The sequence below is a fragment of the Aphis gossypii genome, chromosome 3 (genome assembly GCF_020184175.1).
Source record: "Aphis gossypii isolate Hap1 chromosome 3, ASM2018417v2, whole genome shotgun sequence".
Lineage (NCBI taxonomy): Eukaryota > Metazoa > Arthropoda > Insecta > Hemiptera > Aphididae > Aphis > Aphis gossypii.
Window position 1 is genome coordinate 23,744,333 of NC_065532.1, and position 13,910 is coordinate 23,758,242.

Genomic DNA, 13,910 nt, shown 5'->3' on the forward strand with positions numbered 1-13,910 from the left:
GATAAAAAAAAAAACACAACTTAAAAACTATAATTCTGCATTAAATAATAAACCGTAAGGTACAAATTCAAAAATTATAAAAATCTCAAACTAATATAGACGATAATACTATAATTTATTTTAATATGTATTTATTTGTATTTATTTTTTTATAATATTTATACTGACGCTTAAACGTACCTGCAATGAGGTATGTACGAGTACGTAAACGACATTACAAAGACAATGACTATTAGTGACATTTATTCTCTTGGGCTGGACAGTCGAACCAGTTAAAGATTCAAAGATAACTATAGGTGAGTGACAAAGAGAGGTAACTATATTATGATGATTAGTCGCGCTACGTCATGATTATTTAATTTATGAGTACAAAACTTACGAATAATTTGCGAATATTTTTAAACTTTTATAAACCCGTCCATACTATACAGTTGTGTAATTTATTTGATAAGACTAAAACTATATTAGATTGTTAGTTGTTAGCATAGTTTTACATTTTTTTTTTTTTAGACTTTCTACAAGTAGGTATACCTATTTTAAAACAAAAACAACATTTTTACATAATATAATAGCTTTCACTGTGTTGTTATAGCCTATATAGGTAACGTTTATTTATATATAATTTTAAGCATTGTGATGTCCATGTGGAATAAAAAATATTATAATACATTATTCTGTATATTTTTTACTTACATTGCATTGAAAATTGAGTAGATTGAGAATCACTTTACAAATCTATACAATCGCATGTATACACTCCACCATAAATAGGTATAATGTTGAAAATACGCGACTGTAAACAAACACAACTATATATAAGAACCGCCTTTATCCAGTACAAAGCAGCTGTTTCGTGAAAAACCACTTTACGCCACCATTGAGTTATATTCCACAAACATTTAATATGAATGAAAGCCATGCCATATAGAAAAACAAAATCATTATTATTATTATTATTATTATTATCATTTTAATAAGTATCACGTTCTAAAATCAATTTATACTCAACGTAGTTTGCCGTGATCGTACCAGACGTACGTGTTATCGTATTGTTTAGCCAATATGGAACATATTATGCGATAGATATAATAATAATAATAAAATGATGACTATAATACAACATTACAACATCATCATCGTTGCGTTAAGTCCATTTCATAAAAACGACTATAATAATGCGCGTAATATTACTACTTTTTACTGACTTTGTTTTTTTTTTTTTTTTATTATTCATTTATTATTATTACTGTATTAAAACAATATTATATATTATATATTACGTTATTGTGTTATTACATTGTTATAATAAATTAAATTATTATTACCAAAAATGGTCTCTCGTCCGTTTGACCGGCGAATCACGCTCGTATAGTTAGATTATATTATAATATGTTACGACTTACGAGTATATTATGTATCACATATTCACATATACACATTGTTTTAATATGATATTAAACAATAATAATCTATAATCCCTCCAACGTAGATTACGACCGTTATGAGCTGCAATATGGAATTCCAGATTATTTTTTACTCGATTTTTTTATGGCGACACCGACCCAGATGTACGATCGTACATCTGAGTCTGCAGCGGCATTTATTTTCGGCCGCAGGCGTGGCAGTGTGATAGCTAATATCATTATGAGAACCTACCTATACATAACCCATGTAATTCCTGTGGCTAGACATTTTTATTTAATTTTTTTTTATCGTGTTACTATTATAAGTACTACTATTGCTAACCTATCGGCTATCGTAAATCATAGTGTTAATACAATATAATATTCACGAATCACAGACACAATTGGGCATTAAATAATATAGGTATTACAGTTAGATAATTCTAAGGCTGACGTTGAGTTGAGTCCCAAATATTGAGCTGAATCCCGCAAACATTTTTGGGTTATCGGAGTTGAGTCCCTTCAGCCTATTAGTGTTACTCAGGAGACACCCCGTGCGGAAGTTGGCCGTGTAGTCTCCCAAAAATGTGTGTGTTTGCTTTCATTGTTTTTAATAATAATGTCTTTAATAATAATAATAATTATGTATAATAAAATAATTTTTCAAAAATTCAAGGTCGCCACCGGTAGGTAGTTATAACATATTATCTGGGTGTACAGACTCGATTCAAAGATATTAAGATAATAAGCTGGACTCAATTTAAACACATAAAAGTAGTACGGACTCAATTCAATATCATCGAATTCTCTAAATGTACCTAATCTCGATTAGTACCTACTTACCTAATAGTTGTGGACTTTTAATTGATTTCATTGTTTGCCAAGGTACGAAAAATAACACGATTTACGGTGCATTAAAAGATTATTGAGATTTTTTCGCAGATCGGTATGGTACTTATATTTTCTTCGTATTTGTCGAGGTTTTTGCAATACAAGGTGAAACTAAATGAAACGTCGTCTAAAATTGTGCAGATGAACAATTTATGTATTTTATAGCATTCAATTAAAATATCTTTAACCTATAAAGGATTTAAATCATCATTATTATTACTTTTAATTCAGACAGGACATTATACAAGAATTTTGAACTCAACAATCACTCACCTCGACCTCTGTAAAAGACATTGTTGTAAAATGTTTACATAGAGTAGAAATAGTGTAGTAGGACTGTAGGAGGCTTCACCGTGTAACTAATTGGTATATTTCTATAGGTACATGATAAATTATTAGTTAATTTAATGCAAATGCAAGTAGTTGTTATATTGGTAATTTTAATTTCATGAGAGTGAATGAGGAAGCATAACGTTTGTTGTGCCTAGCTATAAGATTTTAAATAGGTCCTAACTACGCCAATAATAATTGGAACCTAATAGAGAGCGTCATTGTAAACCGATTAAAGATTATAATTTATAATAATATTATATCAGGTATTTAAGTCCCAGTATTAAAAACCAAGATACAATTTATTAATAATCCACATTGCTAAAATCTGTGGATACGTAAATAATATGAAACAAAATCGTATACAACAGCGCGATCTTGCGACGCCATTAATTGGTAAAAAACTTTCGTGACCATGTTAGTAGGTAGGTAACCCTTTTCAGCAATCAGCGATTCAACATATTAAAGTTTAAAGTTACCAACTAGACAGTAGTGCATTTTTCATAATACAACTGTAGTACTGCAACAGCAATGTTTTAACGAGACGCAATTACTAATACAATATAATACATTGTGAGGTAAAATGTAAAAAATCCATTTTTTTTTTATAAACTGTACTTACAAACTAGTACAAATAGTAGGTACAACTAGTATAATGAGTACATTTGATAGATATTAGGCGGTTGTGTTTATGGATCTCCTTTATCTTGGTGCACGGCATGTCTTGGCTGTCAAACATTCTAAGTTCATTGAAACGACAACATTTGGTTGTTAAAACAGCAATTCATGTGGTCTATCATAAGAACATGATGAAACAAAAGTTGAAACTACTTACCTACTAATGACTGAAGCCAATTGTAAAAAAAGCAATCAATATTAAATATATAAATTGTTGTGTTAGTGAATTCGATATTAATGTTCAGAATCATTGAACAACAATATAGGAGAAAGTATGAAACCATTAAGTTCTCCAATACTGGTGATCCAATAGGAAACAAAATATGTATTTAAGTAACATTTGCATTATGCACCATTGAATAGAGATTTAAGTATAACCAGTGACTATTCAATTTACTTAAAGGATTATTCAAACAATGTACATTTATTTTCTTTAGCATAATATATCAACATTTATATCAGACTTATCTAACTTATTTTTAAATGCATTGTATTGGCTCTAAAATTATTAACTATCAATGTTAAATTATTTTTACTAAATTACAACAGTAAAATATGTAGTTAATTTTAAGGTGTTAAGTAAAATTATAGTAGTTAATAATCAATGATATTGGATGTTACACAGCATATAAAATTTACCTTCATATCCGACAGTAATAATAAAAAATATTTTTTCAATAGTATACCAAGATGGTTAAGTCATTACTCTTAACCTTAAGAGCTTAATTTTGTGCAAGAGAATTTATTACATTATAGCACAACTAAATCTGTACAAATGGTTGATTAACTCCTCAGTTGTTGATAATAAAAGCAAAATTAAGCTGCAAGTACAGATCCATTTTGTGTACAAAACATATTGTATTGAATATTAAATTACTTTTTTTTTTTGAGCATAGCTATAATTTTAACAAAAATATATAAAGGTATACAACATACATTTAATAATTCAAACACTTAACAAGTCAAAAGTATTATTAAGAATTAAAATAAATATTTGAAAGATATTAAAATAGGTACATATTATATACAATTATACAAGATTCTCTAAAATAATTTTCAACTTATATCAAATTTAACCATAGAATTATTCGAAATAACAAGAAATAACAAAAATAGTTTACAAAATAAGAAAATAAACAAAAATAATGAAAAAAAAATTATATAACAACATATACTTGGAATTTTTTTTTGAAAAAAATAATTATTTTATATTTCCAGATAAAAATGCAAAGAACATATATAGGACACACACATATATATATATATATATATATATAACAGACATATATAGGCATAAGTTGCAATATATGTTATAACTATTTTATCATCTTATAAATTGTTTAAAGATTTAAACATACATTGTAATATTAGACAATCTATTAAAGGCCTAACTACTAATATAAGAAAACTTATATTTTCCATACTTATCAAATAACCAAGTAAAACATTTTTAATTTAAAATTATAATTCAAATGATATTTACTAACAATTTTTTTTTTACCAATCAGCTATACTATTTTTATACCTATATTATAGTAATATCAGTAATATCAGATAGTATGTATTAAAATAATATACCCTACAATGAATTTTGATAAAGGATATGAGTGATGGGATAATATTGCACAATATGTTGAAATTAATAAGTCAGTTAAAAAAACATTTATTTTAGACAAAAAAAAATCAAAACAAACTGTTACATTTAAAAAAAAACTGGGTTTTGGTGTCACTACATACAATAGATGATATCTAATTAAGTTATTCGATGGTATTCGTTCTGTCCAAAAATCCACCTGAAAAAAAATACAAGAATGGTACAAAAATTTTAAAATAGTTACTGATTAATTACAACTAATTTTAAAAAGTAAAAATACATAAATAAAAAAACATCAAATTTGTTTAGAAATTCAACTATAGGTACAACTGTATAATATATATTGTTTTTTATTAATAATTAAAAATTAAAAACTAATATTTCATAACATATTTATAATTATTATTAGATATTAAAATTATACAAGTAAAAGTATGCTAAACTTCTTATAAAATCTGTATCAGTATCATTAGTAGAAGTGTAGAACTAATAGAATAGTAATTTATTATTTCACAAAATATCATACAAAATCTTTACATTAAAATTTAATGTATTTGGTATTTATATTTAATATAAATACCAAATAAAAATAAATTCAATTGAGTATAAATATTATGGTTATAGGTTATAACCATTTGGTTTTTTTTTTTTTTTTTATCAGGCATGTTTACTGATTCAACTAATAATATATTTTAAATTACAAGAATAAATATATATATAATATATGGATTCACTAACTTTGTCCAAGTTTATTGAAATAAAGAAGCATTCGCATTATGATTAATGGAGACACAGTAATTGTATCCCTGGATTGTTCCACCATTAATGTATTACTTTCAGCAATCTAAAATTAAAATATTAATTTAATGCTTAAAATAATATGTATTTAAATTAATTTTATAATTCAAAAAACTAAAATTTTAAGAACTATGTTTTTCTGGAATATAAACTTAGTTCAGCTCTAAATTGTATCTTATCTAAACACCATCCATTTTCTTTAAGAAACCCAGTTATTTTAAATATTTATAATTTACACATGGATACAGTAAACTTAACTATTTAACTTTCTCTTTCACCATCAATATGATTCTAATAATATTTTTTTTCTTATAATTATGAAATTATTTATTTGAGAGACTATGAAGCTAATACTTTTTTAAGATGAACCATGACACCGCTACCATTTTGCTTAAATCAGTGGTTCCCAACCTTTTTCATTCTATGCCCCCCTTAAATGTAAAGTCGATTTTTATTTTATTTTATTATTTTCATAATTTTAAAAATGTATTATAAATCACCTACGAAGTAATAATATTAAGTATAAGAAAAAATTATTGAATATAAAAACAAAAATATTAAAATAACATATACAAAATGATAGTATTAAAAGTGCGACTCGACTGACATGTAAATATAAACACGAAGTCGAGTCTACAAAAAACATTTTAACGCATGCTCTATCTGAATTGTAATATCCGTTATTGGAGGAAAACAGATAGCCGTGAGTCATGCAAATCAAACTTTGACACTGTGTATCTATTAATATTAGATTAAATGCGAAAAGGTCTATAGTTATATGTAATATATATTTGTTATGAATGTGCTATAATCTGAAAATGAATACAATGATTTCAATTGTACACATTGTAAAAGTACATAATTATTTTTGTAATTTCATCACTATATTCCTCCCCGAGAAGACTCTAATTTCCCTCCCCCCCTCCCGTTGGGAACCACTGGCTTAAATAGTACTATATAATAAATTTATTATAATGTGAACCTTAAAAATAGTAACAAATATATTTAAAAATCAAATTATTCAGTAATCATTGAAATCATAAGTAAATAATTCATTAATTAGTAATTACATAATTTAAAAATTTTTTCATCTCCACCACAACATTATTCAATGGCCTTAGGAAAAAAAATATATAATACATAAAAAATAAAATATAATTTTGTATTAATATCTAGAATTCTGGCCCTCACAATCAGCACTGGATAGACAAAGAATCAGTCTACCAAGTTTTAGGATTAGCCTAACACCTGCAGTTAAAAAATATTCATAAAATATAATACTCCTTTTTCAAGTAGTGAATCTGTTGAAAAAGTTTTTAGCGTCAGAAGCACAGTGTTCACAAAAAAACATTATCATTTGAGTGATGAAAACTTTGAAACATATATGTTATTAAAATGTAATAAAACTGTATTTGGTCATAAATTGTAAATACCTACTATAAACACAATAACTAATTGTAAATATTATATTAGCATATGGCATATTGTAAATATATTATATTAATGTATAATTTATTATTATGTTTTTATCAATTATTACTTAAAAAATGAATTTCTAAATATTCCAAAACTGATAAAAACTAACATGAAAAAAAAAATTTTAATATTATTTGAATACTTTTCTAATTATTTGCTTAGGTATTTTATACCTATGTACATTGTACAATACCTATAAAACTAAGAAATAACTAAATAATTAATTGGATACAATAAATAAATAATTTAATAATATTTTATCACATGAGTATTTTTGGTTTCATTTTTTATTTTTTTCCTGTGATTCATAGACAATAAACATAATACAAAGAACTTAAAACCAGGGTCATATTTAGAGGGCTACAGAGTGCTGTTACCCCAAGCAACCAATTATGAGAGGGTATTTAGTATAATAAAGCGTTTTTTTTTTTTGTCCCAGGTTAGCAAATTCCTTAATACAACCCTCCTTAAAACCACAAATTGTGGTCATAATCATGTATAATACATAATGGTACACATAAATCATAAGTAAATAAAATACACGCGTCTTAATACATCAAACTCTAAAAAATGTAGACTTAGTCTGTCTGCTAGTGATAACACAACAAATAATATTATAATAAAAACCTAGTAATTTAGTATTAATTATTCAACTATAAATTTTAAATTAATATTTTAGTCATACCTCTTTTATATATAATTCAGGAATCATATTATAAATATCGGATTGTGGACTCCAAAGCTTAACATTATGATCAACACCAGAAGTTGCAAGTAAAAGCCTACTAGGATGTGGTTGAATACAATTAACCACACGGCTATCTGCCGTTTGCAACATCACTATTTCACATGTGTAACGATCCCATACAAACAAATGTCCACAATCACTACCAGACATAATGAAATCATTGCCCCAAAATGTTGCTTCTTTGAATAAAGTTCTAGAAAAAATTAAGAAATGCATTGTTATTTTATTTTATCAGCTATTGTCAAAATGTTGTGGATTAAATTTAAATTATAATACTTGGCGTTACCTTGTATTTCTATGACCTCTATACCGTTTTTTGATTGATTGAAGTTTAATAAAATCATCAAATACTGGAGGTTTTTTATAAATATTTACTCTATTTTCATCTCTTTGGTTATTGCTATTTGAAGTAGATGGAACAATATTATTTTCATTTGAGTTGGTACTATACTTATAAACAAACATTTTTGTTATAGTATTGTTAATAAAGTGTTTAATAAAATTACTATATACCCAGTGTTGAATCCAAGTATATTTCAGGGAGCAAATGCCTCGCTGACATTTCTTTAGCACCCCTTAAAAATACAACTTTCAACAAAATGTACCTATTTAAAAATGCACAATACTCGTTATGATTACTGCACCTAATGGCATTTAATAAAATAAAATTTATTTATATAGAATATTTTTATACCGTATTGCCAGTATAGGAACTATTTACTGACTGTATCACCATTCACCAATAAAAATAAAAGTGAGCCCCCCCCTCCCAGAGAATTTGTCTGGATTCAACACTGGATATACCATAAGAACTATAAGATATTCATTATTAAGAAAATTTGAAACTTAATATTTTTATATTTACAAATTTATTAATAATTCTTAATGTTGTTCATCAATAACTACTTTAAATTTTAATCCATTTTAGTAAAATTGCGTATCATGTCATTAATTCCTTAATATTTTAATAAGTAAAATAATAATAAATATGCTTTGAAATGGAATAAAAAATTGAAAACTTACTTTTCAATAGCCAAATAGTTAGTAAAAATATGGCTAGGAACAATAAATTCACCTTGTTGTACAATTTTACTTAAAATACGTCTCAAGGATGCTGTAACTTCTGGAGAATAATTTGATCTCGCTAAAATATTATCATAATATTATATCTTATTATATACATCAATATAAACTATAAAAGTTAAATTATAAATGCTTACGATTTTGCATAACAACAGAAATTAATGATGGTGTATTAAACACATCAATTAATATGTCACTCAATACATCCACAGACGCCTCAGACCGTGTTCTTGGTCTAAAAAAATTATCTAAACAGCAAAAATAATAAAGCATTTAATTTATATAAGTATTATAACACATTAGGAGTAGTCTAAACTTAAACTTTAATATAGAATCAAAGTGAATAATTATTATTTATTACCTCAACAATATAAGCAATTGGGTATTTGACAATTGTATAAACAATTTAACACATCACACTTTTTTCTTTTTTAATTTATCCATAAATAATTGATTAATAACATTTTTCATTCAAATTAATTTCAGTAACTACTTGTAAAATATATTATTATATACCAGTAAATGGTCGAGCTAAAGGTCCAGTGTCTCCCCAGTCACCTTTTAATCTTATTCGCCTGTATGGTGGTGGATTTGGTGGATTTTCTAAAAAGTCATTTGCACAGTTATCCGTACAAAAATAAGGGTTATTATGAAGGCTAAATAGATATATATCCTCATTGGAATAGCTCGCAAGCACGTCTCTGCCATCAGGTGAGTATGCCAGTGATGTTATACGATAAGCACGATGACTTAAACTAGGAACAGTAAAGGCAAATTCGGTTTCAATTTTTTGAAATAATCCTGAAAAAAATTTAAAATAACAATTAGCTTTATTCTACCAATAACTTAGAAAGAACAACAAAGGAGTTTAAATATAGACAATTTACCTAAAGTACAATATACAACCTAAGATTATTATCAAAATAGATATTTTACTAGTAAATTAATATACATATTTATATTTGCCAATGAAAATTATACTGTTTAGTGATAAATCAGAAATAAAAATAAAAATTTTACATAATAGGATAATATCATAATAAAGCTGATGTAATAAAAAGTCACTAGTCTTGAATGATATAAACATATAATTTAATGAAAAATTAAGTAGGTTTATTTAATATATAACTTACCATTTTTCATAATTTTTCTTCTGTCAACTATCCTAACCATACCATCTACTGTGGCAATAGCAAGTTGATAAGGTTTAACTGGGCTTATGGCAATGGTGGAAACAGGTATACCGCAATCAACTAATTTATTCTATTTGATTTGGATAAAAAAAATTTTAGTTTAACAATATATGTGTATATAATCAAATAAGAATCATTTGATTTACATCATCGCAACTCCGTTTAGTACATTTAACATTAGTTCTGAGATCATATTGACGAACTGTACCATCTTCACTACAGCTTAAAATTATATTAGGTTCATCGTGTATTGTTTCTAGTTTATAACATGGGGCACTATGGCAATAAAAAAAATTTTGCTCAGTCTCCTTTAATTTTTCCAAATCTATAACATAAAAAAATAAATTAAAATTAAAATTAAAAACATGTAAATTAATAAAAAGCAAATATACATGAATATTTACCAAGATTAAGCACAGCACCATCTGCACTACATGAAATGACACGGTTGTCTGTAGTAGGTAAGAATTTAGCACAAAAAATATTAGTTTTATGCTGTGTCTTATAATCAACACATACTGTGTGTGTAAATGGATTAGTAATTACTAAATGATAATCATCACCAGCTGAAAGTAATAACGATCCAGAATCATTCCAATTCACAGAATTTACACATCCTTGATGGATTTCCAAAGTTTTTTCCAAGCCAAGTCGTTGTACAAAATGTTTACTATCTATAAATAAAAATGTGGTATTTAAGAATATACTATAAACAGTCATTTTGTAAAACTACATAAATTTAAAATAATTGTTACTCTTAAATATTATAATAATTTAATAGTTGTTCTACAGTTATTAATAATCCTAAGAACTATAAGAAAATAAGTTAAGCAATAACAACTAATCCATGGACTCATTAATGTGAATCTCGAATATAGAAATTGGATTAGATCACATGTATGGAAACAATAACTTTTAGAAGGATACAATAGCTAAGTCATGGACCTCAGATCTAAGAGAAGACGTATGAGAACGCCACATATAGGAAAGTCCTCAGCACAACACATTCAGATGTACCAAAGCCATTAAGTCCACAGCACCTTCATACCAGATAATTATACATTTTTTTTGTTATACTTGAGTTAGATTAAATAAGGTAACTACTTTTGTTAACAAGTAGACTTAACAGTCATTTAAATTCCACGACTTAGAGGGATGGAAAGTAGGCACTCTACATACATTACCTATGTACTATTTATTTTTTTAGAAAATGTTTTTTCATAAAAACATTTAATATGGCGTTAATAACATTAGCTCCCAATACATATACATTATACTACTATATACATTTAAAAAATAAATATAGAATAGGCAAAAAATAATAAAATTAAAAATGAATAATCAATGATTAAACAATAAGCTGACAGTTTTATGGTATAGCTATGCAATATAAGTAAGTGCTTTAACGAGGGCTGTACTCAGTGTACTCGTGAAGTATTTCAAACTGTTGTAAGGTTTAGAATAAATACATTGGTAAATAATTTGTGAACAAATTACATAAATAAATACTGAAACACAATATTCGGACCTTTTCCGTTTATTCACTACCAATGACTACACATGCGTGTTTCGGCACTCGTCGCTACGCTCCGCACTAATCGAAAATATCCCTCGACTTGCTATGCAACGCCACCTCAAGTAAGTCACAGGATAATCACTGCCCATATACTACGACATAACTTACCCTGTGACCTACTTGAGGTGGCGTTGCATAGCAAGTCGAGGGATATTTTCGATTTGTGCGGAGCGTAGCGACGGCGCCGAGGAGCGTAGCGACGAGTGCCGAAACACACATATAGTTATTGGTAGTAACTATATACACATAAAGCACACTTCATACCCCCAGAATCTAAATAATATATTTATGGATTAATGTTAGTGAATGAACAGAAAAATCAAAAAAAGTACTGGTAGTGAACTAACGGAAAAGGTCCCAATATTCAAGTAAAATTAAAAAAAAAAATCACTGTACCTAATTAAAATCAAGATTTTTATCATTTTTTAACAAATAGGAAATTCCTATCTATGAGTTATCTATTAACTATAAAGAATATTTTAGGAATTCTATATCAACATTGTTATGCTCATCCAGTATTACCTTAGAATTTACTAAAAAAGTTTGAAAACTTTAGGTTGTTATTTCAAACACAAGGTAACTCAATAGTCTATATTACTTTATTAAACTTTAATAGGTTAAACAAATATTTAAAATGATTATTTAGAGGTTTTATACAGTATTAATGTCTAAAGTACAACTGCCTACCTACTACTTGCTAAAAAACAACTGTCTCAAAGATATAAGTCGCTAAAACAAAAACAATTTGCTTATACCGCTTCGATTAAAAAAGCTGATTCTTCTAAGATAGCCAAAAAATCTTAACACTATGTAATAATATTCATGAGTACCTAGTATAGAATTGAGTAGAGTATTACAGTACACAATGTAGTATTCATGCATGAAAATATTGGAACAATTTTGAGTTTTATTAGTATTATATTATAATTTAAAGTAGTGATAGATACTTGGTAGCTGGCAAATTATTAATTGATCGGTATCTGTAAATACTCAATAGAAATAACACCTTATAGAAACCAAAACTTTGGACTTCACCGATGCTATACACAGCATGCAGCAACATTTAACTATTAATATAATTATAGTAATACATATATCCATCAACACACATAAGACATGTCAAGTAAGCTATTGGAAAAATGACTATGGTTTTAAAAAATTGCATACATCCCCACTGTTCACTGGGTTGTGGAAGTGGATATGTACGACGACTTACTCTTGGAGGAATTTATTACTCTCGCTGAACCCCGGTCATTGTAAGGCTGGAAGTAGACGTTCCGGAAGAATCCGTCTGACGGCAACATTGTCAAGCGCTCACGTCGAACAACAACTCTCTGAACAATGAACTTAAGTCTGCGTCGTAGTCGACAACCGATCTTGTGACGACCGTTCGTTGCGGCGTACAGACATCAGATAAAGCCGATGGCAGGGTGCCAAGTGCCGACATCGAACGCATACTCTGCACAGAGCTAGTTGCGCTCAGCGCTGACGACGGCTGTCGTAAATAACTCTCGTGCGACCAAATAATAGATAATATTATTATGTACGTCATATAAACGGCTAGGGGGAAAAAAATAACGATAAAATTGTTTTTTATTTATGCCGTACCGTGAGCCAACTCATGCCTCAATTTAGGCGGCGGAAAACGCTGCCAAGTTGTATCAATACTGAATACACCGTACACCATGACGCTTGTGGAGTCTTATTATTAAACATGAAACAGCATTTTATATTTATATATTTTGCTCTTTGATAACACGCCTCCGTAAGCGTAATCTCCGCCGTCGGAGCCATAGAATTGTAGCCGTATCGATAGATATTGAGGCGACCAATGCCTCCATTTACAGTGTAACCAATTTCAGTGAAACAAATTAACAAATAATGTAAAACATAGAGATTAATTTCATTAAGATTTAACTTCTAAATATTAAAATATATATTAGGTATTATTTAGGTACATAATAATATGGACCTAGAGATAAATAAATCAGATTATAGTCTTATTCTACATTATGCTTGAGATATATCATATTATATCAACTCTTACCAATACTAGTGTCTAGTAGCCAGTAAGTTGTAGGCCGTAGGAAAGTTTAAGGGAGTAAAATTAAAAGTATATTGTATAATAGTAAAGTATAAG

At 27.5% G+C, this 13,910-nt stretch overlaps 1 protein-coding gene across 1 annotated transcript; it reads right to left on the reverse strand.

The window, feature by feature from the left end:
* Positions 1–4,949: 4,949 nt before the first annotated feature.
* Positions 4,950–13,650, reverse strand: LOC114132329 (DDB1- and CUL4-associated factor 6-like). The gene is made up of 11 exons (XM_027997758.2): positions 12,987–13,650; positions 10,599–10,868; positions 10,341–10,519; positions 10,135–10,264; positions 9,518–9,802; positions 9,139–9,249; positions 8,942–9,062; positions 8,205–8,363; positions 7,856–8,111; positions 5,635–5,740; positions 4,950–5,095 (listed from the first exon to the last, which is right to left on the reverse strand). Exons 1-11 carry the CDS (start codon positions 13,072–13,074, stop codon positions 5,061–5,063), a joined length of 1,740 nt encoding a protein of 579 aa, XP_027853559.1. The 5' UTR covers positions 13,075–13,650; the 3' UTR covers positions 4,950–5,060.
* Positions 13,651–13,910: the final 260 nt, after the last annotated feature.